Raw genomic sequence first — 19,648 nt, 5'->3', positions numbered from 1 at the left:
CTCTTCATCAGGTACATACAATTATATTTAAAAGTAGCTAAACATAATCTTACCAGAGATTCCATCTGCCAGATACTGTAATTGTCCTCTGACTTTTATCTACACTGAAAATTAAGAGAAATTTTCCCTAGGAAATGGTCTGGCCTCTCTTCAGATTTAATGGCAGTTCAAGATAAAAGTCAAATGAAATACAATGAAGAATAAGAAGATAATAATTATGTGTTTTGTGTTATCTTGCTGCTGGTTGAATAAAAGTTTTTTTTTGTTGTTATTAAGAATCTCACTTATCACTGTGTTTTCATCAGGTTCAAATACCTAACCCAATCCATTTCGGACTAAACAGGGCTAATACCTGTATCTAGTCACGTAGGCATAGGAAGGCGCTCATTGCTCCAACATCGATGAAATTCCAGTTGCTTTGCATATTTCTTCCTATGTCTATTTGTCATGATACTGGGGCTTTAAGGAATGTTTTGGCTTTTTCTCATGTGGTTAAATCCTTATGAGTCCTTCTGAATTCAATTTTACCTGGTAAATAGCTGTCCTAAGGACATCTCATCTCTTGCTCCTCTCTCTCCTTTCTTTTTTGCGGTGTTGGGGAAGCATGCTTCTCATTGTACCAGACACATAACCAGTTTGGACTTACCCCAAATATTCAAGGCATTATCCATTGCAGTTATTTGCTCTTGTCAATTTTGTGCATGCTCTTTGGAAGGCATAAGATTGCCATAGAAAGAAGGGAACCTTTCTGATACCAGATTCTATCTTTTAGATTAAGAAGTGTAAAAATGGAGCAGAGGAAGCTGAATGACCAAGCAAACACCTTGGTGGACCTGGCAAAGGTAAGCCTGAGATACTTAGGCCTCATGGTTGCATCTGTTGAAATCAACCACTGCACAGTCAATAATAGTTAATGTTTCAAGAGGATCCCAACCCAAATCTAATTAATAAATCAAACCAACAAAGTGCCCTAAAATGATGCTCCGACTGAAAAGAATGTTTCTAAAACTCTCACTTAATGTGGTCTTTCCCTATTACATTATTCAACACCCATTCTGAACACGTTCCTAGTCACAGTGATTTGGAAGTACCCTAAGAAGCCTGAGTGGAACAGGAGACCATACCTGTGGGATTTTTATTTGCATGTAAATCTCATCCCAATGAGAGCAGAACTGCATTCTAGGTGTGACTGTGATACTCAGGAATGAATGACTCATAATTAAATAAGACTCATAATTAAATTTTGTTTTATGTATTTTAAGCAAACTCAAAAGAATATGAAGTTGAAATAAAAATAAAAGATACCAAAAATTACATCCTAAAATGAAAGTTATCACCCAAAATGATCACTTTTTAATGGTTCTTTCTCCATTTCATTATTTTAAAATCATACCGCTTTTTGAAAAGTACATGAATGGTCCCCAGATTATTCCACCATATTTATAAGATTTAGCTGACTGATTTTTGGTTGTCCATCCCCACATAAAAGCCATTCTCAAAACATAAATATTTGTCAACAATCAAAACATTGCATTTACTGGGATGAATTCTAAAAGTGATATTAGAATAGCATTTATATGATTGTTCAGCCTTTTACACAAAGGCTTTGAAAGCAGTAACTCTCAGTTGCCTCTTACAAACTGTTTTTTCATTTGATAAATCAACCATGACTTTACTAAAACCTCAAGTATAATTCATACAAATTACACATACTTGGCCTAGTCTCATTAAATAATGCATCTAAATTATATTGATTGTAATATATATCAATAACACATACTAGAGGTTGAAGATAAGTACTTAACGACTTTTCGTAGGAGAGCGTATATCATGCATATAAACTGGACAGCACACACGTATAAGACATGAAGACATCTTTAATTAACATGTATAAATGTGGCTGTCACTTGGACATATGAACAAAAGATGGGGCAAGCTCCATCACTCCTAGGTTAAATGATTCTTAATGGGGATTTTTATGAAAAAAGGAAGAGGCCGTATTTGAAATATGATGTAGAGATGTAATTTTACTTGAAGAGTACCACTGTGAGGCAAGATGCTGTTTATTTCTTTATTACTATACTTATGACCACAGGACTGTACATACCATAAAGGCTCAGTATTTTCTTTAATAAATGGATGCTGTTCACATATTCTTAAGACTATGTAGTAAAATTAAGTGTATGCACTCTGGTCAAACAAACAAGGTGCCTGTGTTTTAAGTAATAATTCCCTTACCAGTTCATTTATCATCTTTAAAAGATTGTTAAGCAGCAGAAGAACATATGATAAGAAAGGAAATGGAAGTAGGAGGAGGCACGGCTTAAACGAAGGGATCTCAGACTTGGGAAAGTCTGCACTAAACTAAGATTAATACACTTTTCTTCCCTCTTCACCAGCCTTTTCCCTTTCTAGCTCTGAGCTGATCAATACTCTCTCCTTGACTCTTGGCTACTCAGGAAATATACCTAGGAGTCAGAGTTATGAATACCCTGTGATCAAGACAGTCAATTTCAAGGTTCACTAGGAATCCAAAAACATTTTCCTATTTCAACCACTTAGGTTTGATTAAGCCATAGCCAGCAGCTCAGAGCCATGGCCAACAGGATAGACTGTTAACCTTAGTATCTCCCTCAACTAATATTTTCTCAATGGTTATCTGAAAAAATTCCATTTGATCCAGGGGACAGAGGCCTGTAATTTGGAACAAAGGACAACAAACAATATTTAGGAACCTATTGCTTTAAATTACAAAATTATCAAACCAGTTAATCCTAAACTTCATTTATATTCTGCCCTCAACATTTCTGCCACATAACAATACCATCTGTATTGTTTATTATTTTTTGACTTTGCCCATTTTTTTAAAAAATTACCCCTGCCCTAATTAATACATGTTGCAAAATGAATTTGATGTGCTTACCTTTATGAAAATCTTTAAAATACACATATAAATATTAAATTGAAACACTTTTGTCTATCCTGATACCACCTACAATCATTGGGCATACCACCAGTAGCAGTATATGCTTCACGTTTTCTGCAACTGAACCAAAGATTTTATATTTCTATTATAAATCTTAGCATTGAACAGATACAGTGAATTGGCTTTGCAAGGTGAGCTGTTCAGTTAGCTGAGACCACTGTTATACTGAATGCCACCAGCAAGAGACTAGAGCTAAACCTCTGAGAGGTGGACTATTTGTGTCCAGGGCAAGTGTAATTAACCTTCTTCTCAATCCTGTTTTTCAGACCCAGAATATCATGTATGACATGATTTCTGACTTAAACGAAAGGAGTGAAGACTTCGAGAAGAGGATTGTTACCCTGGAAACAAAATTAGAGACTTTGATTGGTAGCATCCACGCCCTCCCTGGGCTCATAAGCCAGACCATCAGGCAGCAGCAAAGAGATTTCATTGAGGCTCAGATGGAGGGCTACGACAAGCATGTCACTTACAACACTGAACGGTCCCGGTCCTCGTCCAGGAGGCGGCGGTCCTCCTCCACAGCGCCACCAACTTCATCAGAGAGTAGCTAGAAGAGAATAAGTTAACCACAAAATAAGACTTTTTGCCATCATATGGTCAATATTTTAGCTTTTATTGTAAAGCCCCTATGGTTCTAATCAGCGTTATCCGGGTTCTGATGTCAGAATCCTGGGAACCTGAACACTAAGTTTTAGGCCAAAATGAGTGAAAACTCTTTTTTTTTTCTTTCAGATGCACAGGGAATGCACCTATTATTGCTATATAGATTGTTCCTCCTGTAATTTCACTAACTTTTTATTCATGCACTTCAAACAAACTTTACTACTACATTATATGATATATAATAAAAAAAGTTAATTTCTGCACATACTTGTTTGGTCACTTGACATTTTTAATGCTTCACTTCTCGCATTATTTTCATGGTAAAATGGCTGATATCATCTGATGCACATTGATAATTTAGATAGATAGCCAAAAGTTTCGCTGGTTGGAGAAAAAGACTTTCAATTCCTCTATACCCTATCCCTGAGATTTTACTTTTGTTATGAATTCTTTGCATGAATCATCTGAACCAGCATAGCTTACTCTTCTTTTTTTGGTTTACAATGTCTCATATTTAATGCAATTTTTTTTTCAAAATGTAGAAAGTCAGTCTTCTTTATCAGAACATACACAAGGAGCAGAGATGCTTTCAAGAGTATTTTAATTCCCAGTGTACCAGCAAATTTACATGAACAAAACATCAGAGTACACCACTGTCTGTGAACAGATGGTGTAGAATTTTAGTTCTAAACAAGTGATTTCATATCTTTCTATTTAATTATTATGAAGGGCCAAGCATGCACTTTAGTGTTTGGGGCCTGTGTTTGCCTACAACAGCATAGTGAACATACATAAGCAACGGCTAACATATCCCGTAGTGAGTGATCTCCTCTTGGTCTGTACTTACATATTTAACACAAGTAAATAGCGTCTAGTAAATTTCACATGTTTAGGACACTCATTTCCTGGATGATTAAGGTCAGTTTGTGTGAAAGAGAAATGAGTGGTTATTGCTACAAACCCATCTGTTTGCACATTTGCTCTAAGAATCCACTGGGTTTAGAAGAACCATGTGTGAGAGGATAGCAATATGGAATTTCCTCATGTGTGTTATTCCCAAGAGCCTACAAGAAAGGTGATGGTGGTAGGGATACTGCATCCTAAAAATAAGGCTTCATTTGTACAGCTCTTAAAGCAACCTGCTTATATCAGCCTAACCTAAAAATACTCCTTCATTCTCAGGCAATCTGTTGCAGGAGCTTTTGTCCCCTCCACTATATTTTATACCATACCCTTTGGTGTCAACCTTACAACATTGCAAGTTGCTAGTATAGTATGTATTTTCTTCTTTAGCCCAAACTAGAGTGATACATTTGATATACCCTACATAGTCCAATGGATAAAATAACATTCTCCATAATTAATTCAAAAGCCAACCAAACATTTCCTTTCAAGATCAAGGATATAAAACTATGATTGCTTTAGATCACATGAGAACCACTTGCTATTTACTATCTATCCAAAGTGGCTGAAACTAAAGCCCATTCGTATAGCTTATATATGCCTGTGTTGGATGAGAATGAAGCCTGGAAATTTTTTTTACAGTAAGTGAAAAAAAAAAACAGTGGTTATAGAAACATACTGCTATGTTAAATAAATATCAAGATCCTACTTCATCAAGGTTTCTACTTCATGGATGAAATTAAAATCTCATTGTATGTATTTTGTGTTACAAGAATATATCAAGCATTTGGCATAAAGACTGGATGTAAAAAGGACAGAAATTTTGGGGAAAAAACTATTAATTTGTTCTTTCAATTTATGTAGTTAATTCTTGTATCTTCCACCTCTGTGCAACCAACGGGCAGAGTGGCAGCTCAAGTTTATCATCTTACAGATCAATTAGCACTATCACCCCAGAAAACTAGGGGACTAGGAAAAGAATAATATGTTGCTTCTCTTGTCAAAGATGAGAGAGAGAAGAGAAAGTAAGTTTTAATTTATATTTTATTACCTTGCATTTATTGTCTTCGTTTCAACTTAGCCCTTCTAGAATAAGTTATTCTCTTATCCTTCAAAATCAATTTGATGTTTCCTGTTCTATGTTACCAGTGAAGACTGGTAAATATTAAATCTTTTATTTCTATCTTTTTAAAATACCAAATAACCACAGTTTTAAAAGGAGGAGGGGACCCATTTGTTACATAGACATTCAGGCCTGTTATTTGCTGAATCAGCCTCACTTTAGATAGAGCTACTAAGTCTCCTCCCAAGTGGCTTTGAACATTATGCAGAGCCCTCTGAGGGCTGCTTAGATGACTGCTCTTCTGTGGAGAGAAATGCCCTTCTCTTAATTGCATTTTGTTTTTCAGAATTCCTAATAATAATTTAGTTCTGTTGGTTTCATCTCAGCCTGGCACACCCTGGTCTGTTTCTCTACAGCCAGCACAAGCCATTTGGCTTCTGCAAATCATTTTAAATTACAATGGAACCACCTTCCTCAACAATTTTCTTCATTTCCTCTACTTATACTCAATGGCAAGGTTAGTCACTAGAAAGAAGAGCCTGTGCTCTGACAGAAATGAGGATGAGCCAAATGCATAACCGGTAGAAATTTTGGAAATTTCATGTGCTTTCTCCCTAGTTTCTCCTCCTTTTCTACTTGTTTTCCAAGAGCCTCTCCATCAAAACATCTGCAATAATCAAGTAATTATGCTCCAAACAGAATTTTGGAATTATGATAAAAAGCTAAGGGTTAGGGTTAATGTGAACATTGAGCAATGGATTTAATAATACAGTCCTCCTATTTTTGAACTTTGCTCAGTTTTGAGAAACAGCATGGCAAAGTGAAAGGAGTCAGAAGTGAGTGTGAATCGTAGCCCTGCCACTCAGTAGCTCTGTGTACTTAACACTACTGACTCACAGAGACTTTTGTTTTCTCATTTGTAAAATAAGCCTAAAAAGACACAGAAAACCAGGGCATCTATTTCATCCAATGATAGTAGTTATTTGTGTTACTACTTTCAGCAAAAGGCAGCAAATATTAAACAACTCTGTTATCTGCTTATCTTCTAACTTTTAGCATCTGACTGTACATATATTCTCTGTCTAGTTCATTCTTGGAGCAAGTTATTGGCTCCAGATTAGCACATACATTTCTTATCCTATCACTGATTTTTTGTTTAATATAACCTAGACTATCAATATGCATGTATCCTTTGTCTTTGTGATTCTGACATACTCCCTTTCTGCTTCTTGGACTTCCATATAATTTGTTTTATTTATGAATATGTTCCAGAAATGTGGAGGGTGTTGGTTAGGGGAGTGCTGGGAAAGTCACCTGAGAGTTGGACCAAAGGTCTCATTTACTTTTCCAAATGCATCCCTGTGGGCCCTGAGCCTCCACCTACTTCTCCTAGTCTATGTAACACAACCTGATGCCATTTGTGTGTTTTAACTCGAGATCCCCAACCCTGGGGACCTGGCCAGTTAGGAACTAGGCTGCACAGCAAGAGGTGAGTGGTGGCACAGCAAGTGAAGCTTCATCTGCATTTACAACCACTCCTCATGGCTTGCATTACCACCTGAGCTCTGCCTCCTGTCAGATCAGTGGCAGCCTTAGATTCGCATGGAAGTGTGAACGCTATTGTGAATGCACATGTGAGGGATCTAGGTTGTGTGTTCCTTATGAGAATTAATGCCTGATGGTCTGTCACTGTCTTCTATCAGCCTCAGATGGGGCATTCTCATTGCAGGAAAATGAGTTCAGAGCTCCTACTGATTCTACATTCTGGTGAGTTGTATAATTACATAATTATGTATTACAATGTAATAATCAGAATAAAGTGCACAATAAATGTAATGCACTTGAATCATCCCGAAACCAACTCCCAACAACCCCCAGTGCATGCAAAAACTACCTTCCACAGAACTGGTCCCTGGTGCCAAAGACGTTGGGGACCACAATTTCAACTGAATTGTCAAGAAATTCCCTAAGAAAAAAATTATCAAACTGGTTGTTCAAGAAATAAAATCCTAGGAGATGCTGAGAGACCTGGAGGACCCTGCTCTCCATCTCACTGTCACTACTGCTAGAGTCCCTGATGAACATGATCTTTTTCCATTTGTTAGACTAAGGTAAGAAAAAATGCTGCTTTCTAGTTCTTCTGTTAAATATGTCACAAGTCAGTGAACCCAGAAATAGAAAACATGGATTATAGTTTCCCAGATATTTTTAGAAATACTTAGGATTTGTTCCCCACATATAATGCATTTTCCTCCAGATATGGTTTCCTCTGCCCCAAAGCCCATGCTCCCTAGGTGGCAGTATGGAGGAGGATGCTACCCAAGTGGTTAGAAATTTCTGTGGCTAGGCTCAGTGGTATGTGCCTACAGTCTCAGCTACTGAGGTGGGTGAGGCAAGAGAATAGCTTGAGTCCAGGAGTTTGAGATCAGCCTAAGAAATACAGCACCCTGTCATAGAAAGCAAAAGCAAGAGAGTAAGCAAGACAGAAGGAAGAAAGGAGAGAAGGAGGAAAAAAAGGAGAAAGAGAGGAGAGAAGAAAGGGAGGGAGGGAGGGAAACTTACTTGGGCTACAGTGTCAGGAGTACTATATTAGACACTTACTTAACCTTAGGTCCAGCTACAAGTTGCGTCTTAGGGAGGCTGAGGCCAGCGGATGGTGGCCAAGCAGAAAGCAGAACAGAGAAAAATTTGTTTGAGTTTTTCTACTCTGTTAATAGCATGACTTTCCTGCTCCCTCCCTCTTGTCTCTCTCCATAACCCAACTCTTTTCATCTCTGTTGGAGACAGGTCTCATTTAATCCTTTAATTCCTTCATCAACCCTATGTTTATTTCCATTTTACAGATGAAAATACTGAAGGATGTATCTAATTATTCCTAAAATGAGTTAAAGGAAATAAGTTCCTTTCTCAAAAACTTAAATTAGCATTTTCCCTGGGATCTCCTCTCGTGGCCGCCACCCCCAAATAAAGAAACCTATAAATAGAATAATATTTCTTGTTTGTCCAGCCTGTCACTTTTTGAGGGCAGTGAAAACATAGTGTCCTCTGCTAAGGTTAGAAAAATACATAAAAATATTTTCAGACTCTGAACTGGTTCAGCTCAAAGGAAAAGTACACCTGCATAGTGGGAGAGTATGTGGGTCTGAGTCATAAAAGAAAGTATCCAACAGATCACAGAACACACTTGGTGTTGCACCCACATTTTGAGATGATGCCACCTGTTACCTCTAATGCAGCTGAGTCAGGCAATGAACCCTCAGCCATCTAGGTCCATCTCCTCCCCTACTGAAGAGACTATGGCTATCAGCTCTCCTTAGGTGGTGGATGAGGGATAATATGAGATACTAAGATGAAGTCTAAACTATATCTTCACTGTGAAGGAAGAATCAAAATGGCTTCAATAAGAAAATATTTGACATAATGTGTACCAAAATCCTTCTGACCATAATACTGTAAGTCTACATTATTATGCCTAATAATACCTGTGCCATCTACCATCCCTTCAGAGGGGGCCGGAGTAGTCCCACCTGCACAAGCACATTTTATATGTAGAACCTGAAGAGACAGGCCTATTCTAGGTAGGCCTTCAGGTTCTACATATAAAATGTGCACAATTCCATGTGGCACAGGAATCTATTCTTTCTCTATCTCATTTCCTCCCACTTTAGTCTTACTGCTTAAATGGACTTGTTAGGTTGAACATTCATATTTTTGTGGGCTTTGGGAATGCAAGGCTAAAATTAACTTGTGTTTCTGTTGGATAAGATCACATAGCCTGAGAGAGGAAATTAACAATGAATAGATAAAAGAACTTTAAATTAACCAACAGTTTTATTTTTGAGTTTATAGGAGGAAGTTATATACTATGAAGAAATATTGGCATCACTTATATATAATTGCATAAGGAATTTTTCCCTTGATTTTTCTGAAAACCATATTCTGAAACATATTTTAAGGGAATTGGAGAATTATAAGTGACTTTGACAGGGAGCACTGATAGCAAAGATCTTAAAACAGGTTTCCGTGGGGAATAAAAACATTTCCTAGTAAATGTGAAGCAGCCCAAGTGGAGAATCCTTTGTATATTCATGAGATTCCTATCCCCTTTTAGAAAAAGCCACATTAAGAGAATATTTGTTCTGTATAAATAATAGAGAGGACTTGAAAATTAGTAAAAAGCAGATTATTGCTTAAACAATTTAAACAATTAAATACCTAGAGGAAAAAAACTCTTTGCAAAGGCATTTAATAGAAACTTATTTACATATAAAGGAGAATAAAGGTAATGACACATTCTTCTTCTTGACTTTGATAATTTAAAAACTATAAATAAAAACAATTTTGGAAAAATACAAAAAAGGCAAGAAAACATAAAAAACAAAAAAGTGAGAAAGCACAAAGCAAGATGAAACCTAATAGCCTGACAACAAGTACCAATAGTTTAACTCACCCATTTAAAGGATAGAAAATACAAGATTGGTTTAAAATAAAATAAATAAATATACTTTTTGTGAAAGAAATACAAAATAAAATGACAGCTCAAACTAAAACCCAAGTTATGGGGAGAATTCAGGCTGATGCAAACAAAAATGTGGCAATGTTCACTCTGACTAAAGCAAATCAAATGAAAGGTATGAAATCACAAAAAGATGCCATGTTAGACCGATAAAGGTTCAATTGATACTGAAAGGAAGGCTGCATGAAGTGTATGCACTAAATAATAACACATATAAATTAAAACGCTCAGAAATGAAAGGAAAAACATAACTATTATGGCAGACTTAAAGATCTCTGCAGCCTATACAGTCAAAAATGTAATAGACAAAAAATACAGTTTTTCAAAAAAAGTTGCCAAAATTGGCCCAAGAACTAGTAGAAATATGAATAGAAAAAAACTATAAGAGAAATATAAATGTCACCAAATATATAACAAGTCAAAAAGCACTCATGCCAGTTGCTTTGAAAGAATACATACTTTGCATTTTATATAAATTCTTGCTGAGAAATAACATAAAGTTAGCCAACTTATGTTACTAAGTATACGACCCTAAAGTCACAACGAGGTAAGGAAAACATACGATAAAGCTACAAACCAATTGACATGCAAAATATATGTAAAAATCCTCAATATAATATTAGGAAACCATATCCAGTGGTTTATTAAGATAATACATCATGACCAAGAAAGTTTAATCAGCCTTTCAAAAATATTAAACCCTAATAATATAATCACAGCATATAATAAAGACAATCATATAATTACTTCAGTCAATGCTAAAGCTACATCTGATAAAATTCAATACTCATTCCAAAAATATTTGTAAACGAATAAGATAGAGGAACTTATTTAATTTGTTAAAGCATATCTGCCAGATACTAAGTAACAGCAAAACACTAGACATATCCTCATGAATGACAGGAAGGAGGATGCCGAGCATCACTACTGAACAGCACTGTGCCAGAGCCCCAGCCAGTGCCGCTTCACACTGCTAAACTTCACACTGTTACTTTACCTCCAAAAGGCCAAGATCCAAGCCTAACACACACACGTGCACACACACACACAATTCAGGTGGACTTTCTTTTGTGACTTTACAGTATGTGAGACCTTCTCACACAAGATAGAAAAAGCAAAACTCATAAAGGAAAAAATTTAAACATTTGCTTTTAGCAAAATTAGAAAGTTTCTGATATAAGGTAAAATTACAGGAGAAAAATGTTTATAATACTATATGACAAGGCATTTGTGTTCAGAATATATGCATATAGATATGGATATATAGTATTTTATATGTATCTATATCTAGATAAATATATCTATAGATAGATCTCTATATATGGCCTATGTATAAGTAAAAGACAAAAATCTGATAGAAAAACAGCAAAGTAAAGGATTTTTACAGTCTACTCACAAAAGAGGCGATAAATATATGAAGAATACCAAACCTGTGGATAATAAGAGAAATGTGCAGTAAGACACCAATAAGGCATTATTATTTCCCAGTAGACAAAAATGTTAACAGTATAACACATGTTAGTATGGAATAGGTAAGGGGAAATAGGTCTCTCATATACTACTAGTCTGAATATTTGTAAACCAATTGAAAGCTATTTAAAACAACCTATTAAAGTTTAAAATGCATATACCTGCTTTGGAAAATGCTCAAATTTCCTTTTTAAGACTGAAAAATAAACAAGTAATACTGTTTCCCTTTCCTGGGAGAAACACAGAACTCACAAACTTTGTTAGTAAATAAGACAAGGTCTGTATCTACTGCTCGCAGAAGATCAGTCTATCTGTCAACAAATGGAGCCACCAGGACCCTCATTATGGGAAGACAGAGAAACACCAAAACACTTCTCTATTTGGGGTCACTCGCAGAGAGAGAGACAGACAGAGAGAGAGAGAGACAGAGACAGAGACAGAGACAGAGAGAGAGAGAGAGAGAGGAGATATATAGACAGATAGACAACAGAGTAGTGGGACCTCCAAGACACTTGAACCAAGCGCAAAGTGTTTTTCTATTGCCATACTACTTCATAACCAGAATAGTATTAAATAGCATTCCTATAGTTCCCACAGTCTTTTCAGTCCTTGAGATTCCTCTCAAGGCTCAAGGCAAGAGGAATCTGTGCTTTCAGCCTAGTATTTGCATGGATCCTGAATATCACACACAGTGAAACTCAGGAAAATATCTCGATGTCATTGTCTTGAAACATTTTAAAGAAATTGAAGTAACAAATCCATCAAATGGGAATTTTAGGAGAGAAATTATTGGGCCAAATTATCCCTGCAACCCTGGCTAGACTATAAAGAGCCAGGGGCATAAACGTGTATTTTGAGCTGGGAGGAGGAAGGAAGTAGATAGTTTTTGTCCCTGGTAATCATCCACACAATCCCAACACTCAGTCTCTTCCTTAGAGTAACACCAGCACCTGTAGCCACCCTGGAAGGTCTGTGAGATTTTACTGCAACTGCGCTCTTAATTTCTTTTTATTCCAAATGTCTTTAAATAGAGAAACTCCTGAATAAATTGCTATAAATACACAAATTAACAACTTTAAAGCATTTGGAAGATCTAAAGTTACTCACCTGGAAAGATCCTTAAGATATATTAATATTTGTTAACAATAAATATGAACTTCAGAATACTACTAAGTGTAGTAATAAGGCACTATACTGGAAGAATTCGATGATGCATTTAGGCAAATGTCATTGGAGCTACAAGAACTATCAAAGCTTTATTTTCAAATATTGTAAAACATTTTGACAACTCCACAGAATCAATAATAATAATAATAATAATACAAGACTTCAGCAAGCTAATGGGTATAAAAATAGCATGCAGAAAAGATTGAAACTGAACCCTTTCCTTACACTATATATAAAAATCAACTAAAGATGGATTAGAGACTTAAATGTAAAACCAAAAACTATTTTTAAAAACCCTGGCAGACAAACTAGGAAGTACCATTCTGGACATAGAAATGGACAAATATTTCATGAAGACACCAAAGCAACTGAAACAAAAGCAAACATTAACAAATGGAATCTAATTAAACTAAAGAGCTTCTGCACAGCAAAGGAAACTATCAACAGAGTAAACAGACAACCTATAGAATGGGGGGAAATTTCTGCAAACTATGCATCTGACAAAGGTCTACTGTCCAGGATCTATAAAGAACTTAAACAAATTTACAAGAAAAAACAAACAATTCTGTTAAAAATTGGGCAAAGTTCATGAACTGATGCCACCAAAAGAAGACATGTATGCGGCCAACAATCATGAAAAAAAGCTTAGCATCACTGATTAGAGAAATGCAAATCAAAAGCACAATGAGATGCCACCTCTCACTAGTCAGAATGGCTATTAATAAAAAGTCAGAAAATAACAGATGCTGGCGAGGTTGTGGAGAAAAAGGAACACTTTTATACTGTCAGTGGGAGTGTAAATTAGTTGATCCATTGTGGAATGCAGTGTGGCAGTTCCTCAAAAACCTAAAGACAAATACCATTCCACCCAGCAATTCCATCACTGGGTATATACCCAAATATACATCATTCCATTATAAAGACACAAGCTTTGCAGCACCATTCACAATAGCAAAGACATGGAATCAACATAAATGCCCATCAATGGTAAACTGGATAAAGAAAATGTGGTACATATACACTATAAACTACTGTGCAGTCCTAATAAAAAACAAGATCAAATCCTTTGATTTTAGATACTGGACAGAAATAAGGATGGAGCTAGAGGTCATTATCCTTATCAAACTAACACAGAAACAGAAAACCAAATACTGAATGTTCTCACCTATAAGTAGAAGCTAAATGATGAGAACACATGAGCACAAAGAGTAAAACAACACATGCTGGGGCCTATTTGAGGTTGAAGGGTCCGAGGGAGGGAGAGGATCAGGAAAACGAATAAGTACTAGGCTTAATACATAGATGATGAAATGGTCGGTAAAACAAACCCCTAGGACAAAAGTTTACCTATATAACAAACAAGGTTACCTATATACCTGCATAAGTATCCCTGAACTTAAAAGTCAAATTTAAAATATAGCGTGCAGAGGCTAGGTGTGGTGGCTCACACCTGTAATCCTAGCACTTTGGGAAGCCAAGGCAGGCAGATCACTTGAGGTCAGGAGTTCAAGACCAGCCTGACCAACATGGAGAAATCCAGTTTCTACTAAAAATACAGAATTAGCTGGGCATGGTGGTGCATGCCTGTAATCCCAGATACTTGGGAGGCTGAGGCAGGATAATCAGTTGAACCCGAAAGCAGAGGTTACAGTGAGCCAAGGTCATGCCATTGCCCTCCAGCCTGGGCAACAAGAGCAAAACTCAGTCTCAAAAAAGAAAAAATAGGTAATAATAATAGCATGCAGAAATCAATATATTTTATGCACACACCACAAATCAATTTGAAGATATAATGGTAGTAAGAAACACCCAATTTATAAATACCAAAAAAATTCTTAGGAATAAACTTAACACGAAATGAGCAAAATCCTTATGACAAAAACTTTAAAACATTCCTGAAAGACATGCAAGCAAACTTGAACAGAGTAGAAGACATCTCTTTTACTTGTATTGAATAGCTCAAAATCAGAAAGATACCAGTTCTCCTCAGTTAGTTTTATCATTTAATGCAATCCCAATTTCAAATATATTAACAAGCTTTTTTTTTTAATGGATCTAGACAGGTTGATACTGAAGTTCACATGAACAGAATAAATATAAAAATACTTATTTTTTTTAGAGCTATGGCTGTTGGTCTTTTTGCCAGAAAAAAAAAATCATAGCATGATATAAAACATCTATATTTAAAATATTGTGGTGCTAGCACAATAATAGAAAAATCAGTGAAACAGAATAAAAATTCCAGGAACAGAGCCAAGAATGTCTGGAAAGTTATTATATAATAAAGGTGGTATTTCAAATAATCAGGGCAAAGATGTACTTTATAATAAATGGGCTGAAGCAATTGGATAGCAATGTGGAAAAAAGTGGTAAAACTAGAGCCATACTTCACATCTTATGACGATTAAACTCCAACTGGATCTGAGAGTTACACATAAAAACTGAAACTACACAAGTAATAGACAACATAAGTGAATTTTTCTAAAACCCAGGTAGAGTGAAGGGCTTTCTGGAATGCAGAGGCAATAAAACACATGACTGATAAATTTGATTACATAAAAATAAAAGAATTTTGAATAACAAAGGAGAACACACAATAAGCAAAGTCAAAAGCAGCTGATACACTGGGAAAAATATTTGTAACACAATACATATAAAGAATTGAAATCTTTAATATTGTAAAAAAATGTTATAATTGAGATGGAAAAATTCTAAAACGCTGATAGAAAACACAATGGGCAAAAGACTGATGATTTATGGAAATATATATAATTCTAAACATTTAAAATATGTTTATTTTCTTCATAATATGAAAAATGCGAATTAAAACTATACAAATATATTAATACTTTTGTCAGATTGGGAACAATTGAAAGCTTGACAACATATTTTCTTGCGAACAAAATGAAGAGACACTTTCAAACTTTTTTTGTGGGAATGTAAAAGGGCGCACTCCTCTGGAGGGAAATTTGGCAACACCTAACAACTTAATTTTTACTCAGAAATCTGTCTTCTAGGTTTATACCCTGAAGATACAACTTCAACATTACAAAAGTATATACCCATGAGATTCTTAATTATGTTACTGTAATTGCAAAACATTGGATACAACATGAATGTCTTCATTTTTAAAATTTGTTCAAAAGCAAGTACTTTGCAGCTGCACAAAAGAATAGGGAAGATATCCATGAACAAATAGGGAAAAACTTCCAGGACTTATTGATGAAAGTAAAGAAAGCAAATGTATAAAAAAGTGCAAACATGTATAAATAGTGTATTTATGTTAAAAAAAACCCATTTTTGAAAAAAAAAAAAGACACACTGGAAGGATGAGGCAGAAAGGAATGAAATTGTATCTACAGAAGGTAGGTGGGAAGAGGATGGAAGGGATGGGGGAGTAACTGACACTTGTCTAAGTATATTTTTAAGAATAATTTTTACTTTCCGAACTATGTTAATATTTTATATACTCAAACCATTCTAGCGGTGGGAATGGGGGGAAACTAAAACAAAATACAAACAAAACGAACCTAACTGTATTCCAAATGAAAAAATAACCATATCAAGTGAGTGCACTGTGGGAGAAACAACATTAGTAATTCCATTTTTTTATAGAAAGTTTCAAAAACCAATATAGAGCATTTCATTATATCCCCTATACACTTTTCTTAATGTTATCATTATTAAGAATAAGAAATTAACATTGGTACAATATGAATTAATTTACCTTACTTTAACTAAATAACCTCAATCTAAATAACCTTAGTTGTCACTAAATAACCTAAGTCTAAAACTGTCAAGACATTTTTTCAGCTTATTTTTCCCAGTAGTGTGGGTTAGCAATTCTGAAATGACTTTCTGTGCACTGAGCAAATGAATAAATATACTGACAGTGGGAACAAGTTTCTCTCTGTTAAAGAAGGGACTTAGAATGTGGAATGCAGGCAGATAGGCTAGGAAGAATCTTGTGGTGTTGGATGGAAATTAGAAGCATCAGTATGAATTTATGGACTTTAAATAGTTATAGAAATATGTTTGTATAATACTGCATGTTTCTTATATAAGTGGGAGCTAAATGGCAAAAGCACATGGACATGTAGAGGGGAGCAACACACACAGGGACCTATTGGGGGTGGAAAGTGGGAAGAGGAAGATGATCAAGAAAATTAACTCATGCATACTAGGCTTAATATTTGGTGATGAAATAATCTGTACAACAAACCCCCATGACACAAGTTTACCTGTAAAACAAACCAGCACATGTACCTCTAAATTTGAAAGTTAAGAGAGAGAGAAAGAAAGAAAGAAAGGGAAGAAAGAAAAAGAAGAGAGTGAAAGAGAGAGAAGAAAAGAAAGAAAAGATTATTTTCTTTGTAGCAATTAAGTTCACCTATGATTTGGCTATTATCGGTGTATAGGAATGCTTCTGATTTTTGCACATTGATTTTGTATCCTGAGACTTTACTGAAGTTGCTTATCAGCTTAAGGGGATTTGGGTCTAAGTCTATGGGTTTTCTAAATATGCAACATGTCAATTGCAAACAGAGACAATTTGACTTTCTTTTTATTTGAATACGTTTTGTTTCTTTCTCTTTACTGATTGCCCTGGCCAGAACATCCAATATTATGTTCAATAGGAGTGTTCAGAGAGGGCATCCCTGTCTTGTGCCGGTTTTCAAGGAGAATGCTTCCAGCTTTTGACCATTCAGTATGATATTGGCCGTGGTTTTGTCATAAATAGCTCTTATTATTTTGAGATATGTTCCATCAACACCTAGTTTATTGAGAGTTTTTAGCATGAAGGGGTGTTGAATTTTATGGAAAGCCTTTTCTGTGTCTATTGAGATAATCGTGGTTTTTTTGTCTTTGGTTCTGTTTATGCGATAGATTATGTTTATTGAACCAGCCTTGCATCCCAAGGATACCCTACTTGATCAAGGTAGTTAAGCTTTTTGATGTGCTACTGGATTCGGTTTGCCAGTATTTTATTGAGGATTTTAACATTGATGTTCAGCAGGGATTGGCCTGAAATTTTCTTTTTTTGTCGTGCCTCTGCTAGGTTTTGGTATCAGGATAATGCTGGCCTCCTAAAATGAGTTAAGGAGGAGTCCCTCTTTTTCTATTGTTTGGAATAGTTACAGAAGGAATGGTATCAGCTCCTCTTTGTACCTCTGGTAGAATTTGGCTGTGAATCCCTCTGGTCCTGGGCTCTTTGTGGTTAACAGGCAATTAATTACTGCCTCAATGTTAACTTACAAGGGATATAAAGAACCTCTTCTAGGAGAACTACACATCACTGCTCAAGACAATAAGAGAGGACACAAATGGAAAAACATTCCATGCTCATGGATAGGAATAATTGATATCATGAAAATGGCCATATTACCCAAAGTAATTTAAAGATTCTATGCTATTCCCATCAAGTTACCCTTATCTTTCTTCACAGAATTAGAAAGAAAACTACTTTAAATTTCATATTGAACCAAAAAAAGAGCCCTTATAGCCAAGACAATCCTAAACAAAAAGAACAAAGCTGGAGGCATCATGCTATCTGACTTCAAACTATTTTACAAGGGTACAGTAACCAAAACAGCATGGTACTGGTATCAAAACAGATATATAGACCAATGGAACAGAATAGAGACCTCAGAAATAATGCCACACACCTACACCATCTGATCTTTGGCAAACCTGACACAAGCAATGAGGAAAGGATTCTCTATTTAATAAGTAGTTTTGGGAAAACTGGCTAGCCATATGCAGAACACTGAAACGAGACCCCTTCCTTACACCTTATACAAAAATTAACTCAAGATGGATTAAAGACTTAAACTAAGACCTAACATCATTAACACCCTAGAAGAAAACCTAGGCAATACCATTCAAAACATAGGCATGAACAAAGACTTCACTACTAAAACACCAAAAGCAATTGCAACAAAAGACAAAATTGACGAGTGGGATCTAATTAAACTAAAGTGCTTCTGCACAGCAAAAGAAACTGTCATCAGAGTGAGCAGAGAATCTACAGAATGGGAGAAAAATTTTGCAATCTATCCATCTGACAAAGGGCTAATATCCAGAATCTACAAAGAACTTAAAGGGAAAAAAAATCCATCAAAATGTGAGCAAATGATATGAACAGACACTTCTCAGAAGAAAACATTTATGTGGCCAAGAAATATAAACAAAAGCTCATCATCACTGGTCATTAGAGAAACACAAATCAAAACCACATTGAGATACTGTCTCACACCAGTTAGAATGGCAATCATTAAAAAGTCAGGAAACAACACATGGTGTAGAGGATATAGAGAAATAGAAGTGCTTTTGTTGGTGGGAGCATAAATTAGTTCAACCATTATGCAAGACAGTGGGGTAATTCCTCAAGGATCTAGAACCAAAAATACCATTTGATCCAGCAATCCCATTACTGAATATATACCATAAGGATTATAAATTATTCCACTATAAAGCCACATGCACACATATGTTTATTACAGCACTGTTCACAATAGCATAGACTTGGAATCAACCCAAATGCCCATCTGGATAAAGAAAATGTGTCACATATACACCATGGAATACTATATAATACTATATAAAAAAGTATGAGTTCATGTCTTTGCAGGGACATGTATGAAGCTGGAAGCCATCATTCTCAGCAAACTAACACAGGAACAGAAAACCAGATACCACATATTTTCACTCGTAAGTAGGAACTGAACAATGAGAACACACAGACACTGGGAGGGGAATATCACACATCGGCACCTGTCAGGATTGGGGGACTAGTGGAGGGACAGTGTTAGGAGAAATACCTAATGTACATGACGGGTTGATGGATTCAGCAAACACCATGGCAAACATATACCTATGTAACAAACCTGCATGTTCTGCACATGTATCCCAGAACTTAAAGTATAATTTAAAAAAG

The 19,648-nt window shown here is 35.7% G+C and overlaps 1 protein-coding gene across 16 annotated transcripts in view; it reads left to right on the top strand.

Moving 5' to 3' along the window:
• KCNN2 (potassium calcium-activated channel subfamily N member 2) overlaps positions 1–3,859 on the top strand; it is a 459,477-nt gene extending 455,618 nt beyond the window's left edge. For all 16 annotated transcript variants that reach the window (XR_013532555.1, XM_078365847.1, XM_054252040.2 and 13 more), the window contains 2 exons: positions 773–842; positions 3,253–3,859. Coding sequence is in view for 15 of the 16 variants with exons in the window: in XM_078365847.1 (XP_078221973.1) it covers positions 773–842; positions 3,253–3,540 (358 nt within the window). In the remaining variant the exon portion in view is untranslated. The remainder of the gene's footprint in view (positions 1–772; positions 843–3,252) is intronic.
• Positions 3,860–19,648: the final 15,789 nt, after the last annotated feature.

Source organism: Callithrix jacchus, chromosome 2 (genome assembly GCF_049354715.1).
Source record: "Callithrix jacchus isolate 240 chromosome 2, calJac240_pri, whole genome shotgun sequence".
Lineage (NCBI taxonomy): Eukaryota > Metazoa > Chordata > Mammalia > Primates > Cebidae > Callithrix > Callithrix jacchus.
The sequence above is the reverse complement of the archived record's forward strand: the minus strand, read 5'-3'. Positions and strand labels throughout refer to the sequence as shown.